Genomic DNA, 9,251 nt, shown 5'->3' with positions numbered 1-9,251 from the left:
TCTTAAACTTCTCTCTCTCAAAAAAAGGTTCTCTTAAACCTTTTTTTTTTTTGTACCAATTTTTATTTTTTAGTCCGGCCACCCTAAGGGCCAAACAATTTGTTTTTTTTTTTTTTTTTTGTTCGTTTGGCCCTTGGGTGGCTGGACTTAAAAATAAAAAATAAAAAAATTGTATCCCTAAGGGCCAAATTAAAAATAATAATGAGTTAACTTTTGGGGGTGGCTAGACCACCCTCGTTAGGCCTAGAGTGGTTTCGACCTCCAAAACAAATTCGTTTGGCCCTTGGGGGTGGCTAGACCACCCCAAGGGCCGGCCACCCCTAGCCGGCCAGTGAAGCCACCCCCAACTAAAATGGGGTGGTCTGGCCACCCCCTATGGCTAAGATGGGGCTGGCCAGCCACCCCTTATTTTTTTTTTTATTAATTTATTAATTTTATTACTATTTTTTGTTAGTGGGACATATGTCTCATTTGTGGATCTAGAATTTATTTTTAAAAACTTTAGCCATGAATTAGATATTTTGCCGTTTATTTTAGACCGGAGAAAATCCTAGTCCGAAAATTGAAGTGTTAGTTAATTATTAAGCAAGAAATGCAATAAACCAATATGATTCCTAACTTTCATAATACTTGAAATTAGAGAGGGGGGTGAGTTATTTAACTTATTTTAACGGTGAAGCTGCTCTTTACAGTCAAGTCAAAGATACCGCCTCTAAAAAAAAGTCAAAGATACAGAACAAAATATACCAAATTCCACGCTGACATTTCCTGGGCGCTTCCGTGTTTTCTCAAGTCAAGACAACTCAAAGGAAAAAATCTAGTAGCGCAGTTGCGCGTCTTCTCTCTCTCATGTATGTTTATATATGAACAAGCGCTGGAATAGAGCCTTCTGAATTTAGTTATTTATTCTTTTATTCTTTTGTGTACACAAATTATCAAATCCCAAAATGGGTTTTCCTTTCTTTACCAGTAACATAATAGTTGTAAAATTCTGCAACCTCTTTCCCTTGCTCATCATCTCTGTTCTTCTCTTTATCTCCGATGGAGCTCAACCTGCTAACACAACCAAAGTTACAAATATCGGTGTAATCATTGATGTCACGTCCCGAATCGGGAAAGAAGAGAAAACGGCCATTGAAATTGCAGCTGAAAACTTCAACGGCAAGCTGTCCCTCCATTTCCAGGACTCTGGCCAATTAGACCCCCTTCAAGTTGCTTCTTCTGGTCAGTAAATTTTGAAGTTTTAAATTTACTAGCTCTTCCTCCTTCCTGTATTTATATAATTTCTTACTTTTACTGCAGCTGAAGAGCTGATTAAGGAAAAGAAGGTGGATGTAATTATCGGCATGAACAAATGGGAGGAAGCCGCACTCGTAGCTTCTGTTGGAAACAGGGAAAAAGTTCCTGTCATTTCATTCGCAGCTCCCGCCAGAACCCCACCGCAGATGGAGCACCGCTGGCCTTTCTTGATACAAATGGCTAACAACGGTTCTGCACAAATCAAATGCATTGCAGATATTGTTCGGGAGTACAAATGGAAAAGGGTTGTGGTGATATATGAAGATGACGCGTACGGCAGTGAGTCAGGGATGTCAGCTCTGCTCTCCAAGGCTCTGCAGGATTTTGATTCAGAGATTGAGTACCGTTTAGTTCTTCCCCCACCTTCTTCTCTGTCTTCTCCAAAAGGGTTTGTTCTGGACGAGCTGCTGAAGCTGCAGAAAGCAACAAAATCTCGAGTTTTTGTTGTTCTTCAGTCATCGTTGTCGATGTTGACTCATTTGTTCAGAGAAGCTTATAAAGCTGGACTTGTAGGGAGAGAGTCAGTTTGGATTCTCTCTGACAGTGTAACAAGTTTCCTGGATTCTGTTGACAGCTCTACTATTTCCTTTATGAAAGGTGTTTTAGGGATCAAGATCACCGACAACTCTAGTACTACTGATTCTTATACAGATTTCTATACTGGGTTCTCAAAAAAATTCCAATCCGAGTATCCAGAGGAAGCTAATCCTAGGCCGGGAATTCATGCTCTACGAGCATATGATAGCATTACAGCCATTTCACAGGCAATGGAGACAACGACAGAGATGTTGTTAGGGAATATCGTATCAAGCAGATTCTCTGGTTCAAGTGGAGAAATACGTTTCGAAGAAGGAAAGCTGATGCAAATTCCCCCATTGAGGATTGTAAATGTGGTTGACCAGGGGAATAAGAGGTATGAAGAATTAGAGTTTTGGGTGCCAGAGAAAAGCGCACAACGTTTGGCTGGCTCGGTAATTTGGCCCGGGAAATTGAGCAGAAGATCACCAAAAGGCTGGGCAATGCCTAGTGATGAGAATCCATTGATAATTGGAGTTCCTGGTAGGACTTCGTTCGAGAAGTTTGTGAAGGTAGATAACAGAAGCAAAGATGATATCAAATATGATGGTTGGTGCATTGAAGTTTTCAAGAAGGTGCTATCTAATTTGAATTATAGTTTGCCATATGAATTTCAGCCCTTCTATGGCACCTATGACGAATTGATTATCAGAGTCTCTAACAAGGTAACAACTTTAACTTCAGACAATTAAATTCTTTTTCTTTCAGTTTTTTTTTGAAGTAACAAGATTGTTGGGACATGATGCTGCAACAGCTCTAAAAAATGGGTACGCTAGAAGCGATATGGAGGTCCATAAAGGACTTGAGTTTGTCTCCCTTAACATTTAATTGATTTAAGGTGGAATGATAGATCACATTCTGACAAATGGTATCAAAGTTAGAAAGTTATGCGAGTGTCGTCGTGAGAGGGTGATTGTTGAGAAACAATTGTGCTCATTGTGACCGCTCTAAAAACATGCTCGTTGGGTGCAATGTCAAGGTCCATAAAAGACTTAAGTTTGTTTCTCTTAATGCCAATTGATATTAGGTGGAATGACAGCTCACGGTCTGACAAAAACATACCTTTTACTTAAGAAAGAAATAAGCATGTGTTTTCAAATGAAGCATTATTACGAAGGTATAGGATATCTAAAAACCGATTGGATAACTCTTGTTTGAGAAGGGTTTTTAATGATTGAAAGTTAACCATTTTTTATTATACTTTCTTCTGACGTTGATTTCTCAAAATTCTGAATCTTCTCATCTCTAACTTGCACTTCAAGAAAACTAATGCGAGACCTTTCCGATAGTTTGTCTATGTTTGACTGGCTTCTTAATTTCCAATGGGACGGAGAAGCCCCTTGGAACATGTTGACTTTCTCATTTGACGGTGATTTTTTTTTTTTTTTTTTTGTGAATTTTCCAACTATAATTTCTTGTTTCTGATAAAGACTACCTTTGTCATGTGGAACAAAAACAACGGAAGACTTACGATGCTGTGGTTGGTGACATGACCATATTGGCCAACAGATTGGAATACGTGGAATTTACTCAGCCATACATCGAGTCAGGTTTGTCCATGATAGTTCCTGCAAAACCTGAACGGTCAGCAGCATGGATGTTTTTGAAGCCTTTCACTTGGGAAATGTGGGCTGTGACTGGTGCTATCATGCTTTATACAATGCTTATAATTTGGTTCTTGGAGCATCGATTCAATCCAGAATTTAGTGGCGCATTGAAGAATCAGATTGGCACCACGTTTTGGTTCACATTCTCCTCTCTGTTCTTCGCTCACAGTAAGTACCAAATTTCTAGAATTATGACAAGCAACATTGTATGATGCTTTCCCCATCTCTGTTTTGAAGTAAATATGTCATTGTCTCTTTATTTCTGTATATATTTTCAGTTAATTTTCTGTCACTAACATTGATCATATTGCAGAATTTAATTACATTCTGACTTACTCCTCTATGTGCATGTGGCATTTTAGCTAGGTTTATGTTTGAGTTTTAGGATGCTAGAGTATCTAAAAAATGACAAGGTAGCAGCCCTGAGTTTGCATTATCTGAAAACTTACTTGTTTGTGAATTAAAGATTAATTGCATTATTTGATATGATACAAGAATTTGCTGACAACATATATAGAGCCAATATTGCAGAGATGGACTTTTGTGATGAGTGATTGTGAACTCCATGGTTTTTCTTTGCAGGAGAGAAAATTAATAGCAACTTGACCCGAGTGGTGGTGGTAGTATGGCTTTTTGTTGTGTGGATCTTAACCTCGAGCTACACTGCTAGCCTGTCTTCTATGCTCACTGTGCAACGAATGCAACCTGTTAATACAGATATCGAGTATCTAAAGAGCAGCAACTCAAGAGTTGGTTGTGATAATGATTCATTTGTCAGGAATTACCTGGAGGATGTGATTGGATTCAATTCACATAACATCATCCCAGTTTTTAATGAAACTGATTACACAGGGCTATTTGAGAACAAGACCATAACTGCAGCCTTTCTAGAACTTCCATATAAGAAGCTTTTCATCAACAAGCATTGCAAGGGATACACTGCCACCACACCTACCTACAAATTTGGAGGATTTGGCTTTGTGAGTAGTTACTACAACTTTCTAATACTCCATTTGCCTTTTCAATTATGTCATATCTTTGAGAATTCTTAGCAGAAAAGAAACAATTCTGTAGATCTTTCTCAAACTTTCCATGCATGGTGGCCAAAACTAGTTGATATTCTCTAGGTTTCATCGAATAACTCCTTGCTTATTTTCAGGGAAATGGTTTTAAAAGTTACAAATGTTTAAACACATAAATTTTAAATAAATACAAGTCAAAACAATCTACCTTTTCTTCTATCATCCATTTTGGGGTCTCATAAGAAAATAGCATATTTTTTCTCTGATGGGAGGGAATGATCAGTTCTTATCTTCCTTGCAGGCATTCCAGAGAGGTTCCCCAATAGCCAGGGATTTTTCAAAATCAATTTTAAGGCTATTAGAAGACGGTAAGCTCACACCACTCGAAGATGAATGGCTGACTCCTTCGAAGGAGTGTGCAGTGAATGTAACATCCACTAGTGCAGAACATTTGAGCCTCCAGAGCTTCTGGGGTCTCTACCTTATATCTGGTGCAATTTCTACCATTTGTTTTCTACTATCATTAATCCGCTTACTAAAGAGTTATCAACATCAACAAGAGGCATGCGAAGGCAATGCAACTCCAAGTGATACAAGTGGTTGGAACAAGGCGGTTGGACTTGCAAGATACTTTTACAATGGAGAGATCAATAGTCCAGGGAGATCTCCTTCTTTTGCTCCCACCACAGATGAATGGATTTCTTGGGAGTATGTGAGCACCTGTGATACTCCGGACAATATTCATGCCTCAGCACCTTCTGAAATTGAAATGCCATAGACCTTATATATTGAATGCACCAAAACTACAAAAGCTAGGAATTATAAGGTGAAGAATTTATGAGCTTCTTGTCATATTGGTTATAAAGACATTTCTTTTTTTTTTTGATGAATAAGCATTTATTTAGAAGAATTTTTTTTTTTTCTTTTTTTTTTTTTTAAAAAAAAGGCAAAAAGCAAAAAGCAAAAGAGAAACCTGCACAAGGCCCTCACAATAAAAAGAAGTAGAAACAACACATCAACCACACAATTAGCCTGCAATGCACAGCAAAAACCAGAAATGGCTGACAATCAGCAAGCAAAAACTAAAGATTAGTTGGCACATAGAACATTTTCAAAGATATCCCAAGAACAAACCCATATTCTGCTGAAAGAGTTAGAATTGGCACATAGAACATCTTTAGAGATATCTCAAGAACTAATTAACCCTTAAAAATCTTGGGAATCCTGTCTAAAAAAAAAAAAGATCTTGGGAATCCTTTGCGAATATTATGACATATGGATATTGATTTGTAAAGCCTTAATAAGGTCTTTATCTTCTCATGTATTTATAAGCAGACTTACAAGTGAAGTTTGTAATATACAAACAATTACGATCTTATCCTAACAACTATGATATTATCCTAAGATAATGCTGTTACAAATAAATCAAATTATTCAATCAAAACAACTAGAGATACAATCTAAACAAATTGAAACAACATGAGATACACTCTAAACAAATTGAGATAAGATTATCTCATGTAATATCTATTATAAGATTATGAGATCCAATATTCCGCCTCAATCCGAACGTTTGAGAACATACGTTAAGATTGGTTCTAAGTGTATCAAACCGAGTTGAAACTAAGGGCTTGGTAAGTACATCAACCAATTGATCTTTCCTGGGCAAGAATTTAACCGTGAGGGATTTTTTAGCCACTAGTTCTTGTACAAAATGATAGTCAATGGCTATGTGTTTTGTGCGGGCATGAACATTGGATTTGACGTTAAATATGTTGCACCGATGTTATCGCAATATAAAATCGGTGCAATGGAGAGGAAAAATCGAAGTTCCTTTAGCAATGACTGAATCCAAAGTAATTCTGCAGAGGCATTGGCTAAGGCCTTATATTCAGATTTTGTGCTTGACTGTGAGATTGTAGGCTGCTTCTTGGACGTCCAAGATATGAGATTGCAGCTGAGAAATGTGTAGTAACCTAAAGTTGATTTTCTGTCATCCGGACATCCAGCCCAATCAGCATCTGAGAATGCTACTAATTGTTTGGATGTAGATGGACGAATGAGAAGACCATATGAGATAGTTTGCTTTAAATAAAGAAGGATCCTTTTGATGGCAGTCCAATGAACATCACGAGGATCATGAGAAAACTGAGATACCTTATTTACAGCAAAGGCTATGTCAGGCCGTGTGATGGACACGTAGTGTAGAGCACCAACTGTGCTACGGTATAGAGTAGGATCAGACATAGATGTGCCATCAAATTTGCTGAGAGGAGTAGCCATTGACATTGGAGAAGAAATAGGTTTTGCAGATTGCATATTTGTCCATTGGAGAATGTCAGCTATATACCTCTATTGAGACAAATGAAGTTCAGTTGCATTATGGTTCACTTCCACACCCAAAAATAAAGTTAATGAACCAAGGTCTTTAATAGGAAATTCAAGCTTGAGAGACTGAATGAGATTATTCACAGCAGACACTAAGAAGAACCTGTTAGAGTGATGTCATCAACATAGACTAAAGCAATTAAACGAATTCCATCAAAATTAAAAATAAATAAGGATGTGTCTGCTTTTGAAGCCATAAATCCCAATTCAGTTAGGCGATGGCTGAGTCATGAGAACCAAGCACAAGGTGCTTGTTTGAGACCATATAATGCCTTCTTTAAGAGACACACTGCATTTGGTTGTTGAGGATGAACAAAGCCAGTTGGCAGAGACATATAAATTGTCTCATTGAAAAAGCCATGAAGAAAAGCGTTACTAACATCCACCTGTTTAATAGTGTAACAACCCCGATGGAAAAATCAATTAACTAGTAATTGACCCCATGGTTCGTCTCCCAACCTTATCCCACACGAGACAAGACTCAGGGATCATAACCTCTCCTATTGGAGAGAATTCAGCAGAAGACTTTTAAACTATAGGAAAGGAGAACGATAATTAAAATAACCACACATTCATACACCAGAGTAAACTTAATACCTCATATCATAAAGATAAGTTATCAAATGTATCGATCATCAGACCATTATCAGAACAAAATATTACATTTCCAAATCATAACTGTCTTAGAAAAGATTCACAGATCAAATCTTAAGCTTAAGTAGGGCTAAAGAGATAATAATCTCGATCATGTCTGCTCGGGTGGTTCCTCCATCATCCCACATGGACTTCAACCATTCAGAGCCCATATCCTCAAAAATGACTCGAATCAGGTCCTATGCAATCACCCATGTCGGGTCCAAAGGCATCTTTGTCTAGGCTAGCTAAATCGCGCAACTATTCATAGTGGAGAAGGAAAACATAAAAATAGGGGGGGTGATAAGCGTCGAATGTTGCACATTCAAGGCCCTTAATTTGTATATGTTAATTCCTTAGCATTGTTATTTGTTTGATTTTGTTTTATTTTTATGTTTTCAGGTGTTTAATAAAGATAAAAGAAAATCATTGATTTTGGGCTCAAAATGCAATTCAAGCACTGTAGCAGTACTGTAGCGGCACCGTAGCAATTCTACTGTAGCAAAATTACTGCAGTGGTACTGTAGCACGTTACTGTAGCTACAGTGCGCTTGAGCGCAACTACAGTGGGCTCGAGCGCACACGCGCGGCAGAGACTAAAGCGAGTCCGAAATTGATAAGGAAAGTTTTTCTAGGTCTCCCAATCCGACTGGGAGACTGAATTATGATTTTTCTGGGATTCCTAGGGCTTCTAGGACTCTCTTAAGCCCTATAAATAGGCCTCTAAGCATTGAAAAAAAACACACCGTCTCTTAAAGCTAAAATTTCAGTAAATTGTCTGTGAAGCCTAGAAGATCATGAGCAGCTAAACCTAATTGTGGGGTATTGATGTAGCCCTTTCCAAGCACAATGATTTGATTGTATTTAATTTCTAGTTCTTTTATTTATGCATATTGATTGTATAACTCTGAGGATTGCTACAATTGATTTATGTTCTTCATATTAAATGCAATTGTTCTTAAATTCTAATTCAATTTTAGTAAAATTCTGATATTTTCTTAGAAATTATTTTATTATTATTGAATTCAAATCATTCTTATTTTCTGTGATCATGAGAATGATGGTTATTGATGTGGTATTTTTGTGACCAAAAGTATCAATAATAAAATTACCACTCGCAATAGAATGAATCCCGTAAGATAGGGCTATATTGAGGGTGTCGAACCTCAAGGACTGCAGGGGTTTAATTATCAAAATTAAAAGATTAAAATCAACTTAATTAAAAGAGATATTTGATTTGATTTTATTTAAAAACTAAAGTACATGAAAATAAAAAGAGATTTAAAATAAGAGAGAGAGTGTAGGGGATTGACTTCACCTCTATCCGCACAACAATGATTAATCATAATTAATCCCAAAAATTCATTATATGGATGTTATAAATAAACAAGAAATTACCTTATTAAAGAATAAGCATAATCTATCTTCGGTTGGCACGAATTGTCCACCTAACCACTAAGACGCGGTATGACCCGTCTTCCCTAGGTATAAATTATCAAATTCTATAATAGGATACATACAATCAATGAATAAGTGTAACCCATCTTCAGTTGGCACGAACTATCTACCTAAATTACACTAAACTAGGGTGTAGTACAATCCGTCTTCCCTAGGCATGGCCTATCAAATCCTATTGATCATATGTCAATTAAACCCATTGTATAACCATCATCCTCATAATCACAGAAAACAAGAATGATTTGAGATCAATAAAAGTAAAATACTT

The 9,251-nt window shown here is 37.1% G+C and overlaps 1 protein-coding gene across 1 annotated transcript; it reads left to right on the top strand.

Annotated features, from left to right (window-relative positions):
- Positions 1–947: 947 nt before the first annotated feature.
- Positions 948–5,387, top strand: LOC132172442 (glutamate receptor 2.7-like). Its single transcript, XM_059583950.1, has 5 exons — positions 948–1,224; positions 1,303–2,540; positions 3,341–3,650; positions 4,065–4,462; positions 4,806–5,387. The coding sequence occupies exons 1-5, from the start codon at positions 948–950 to the stop codon at positions 5,280–5,282; spliced, it is 2,700 nt and encodes an 899-aa protein (XP_059439933.1). The 3' UTR covers positions 5,283–5,387.
- Positions 5,388–9,251: the final 3,864 nt, after the last annotated feature.

The sequence above is a fragment of the Corylus avellana genome, chromosome ca2, assembly GCF_901000735.1.
Source record: "Corylus avellana chromosome ca2, CavTom2PMs-1.0".
Lineage (NCBI taxonomy): Eukaryota > Viridiplantae > Streptophyta > Magnoliopsida > Fagales > Betulaceae > Corylus > Corylus avellana.
The sequence above is the reverse complement of the archived record's forward strand: the minus strand, read 5'-3'. Positions and strand labels throughout refer to the sequence as shown.

What these genes read in the sequence shown, in the direction of transcription:
- LOC132172442 (XM_059583950.1), top strand. Translation starts at nt 948, where the DNA reads ATGGGTTTTCCTTTCTTTACCAGTAACATAATAGTTGTAAAATTCTGC. An exon ending in TTATCAGAGTCTCTAACAAG is followed by an intron (nt 2,541 to 3,340) that starts GTAACAACTTTA and finishes AAACAACGGAAG; the next exon opens with ACTTACGATGCTGTGGTTGG. An exon ending in AATTTGGAGGATTTGGCTTT is followed by an intron (nt 4,463 to 4,805) that starts GTGAGTAGTTAC and finishes TCTTCCTTGCAG; the next exon opens with GCATTCCAGAGAGGTTCCCC.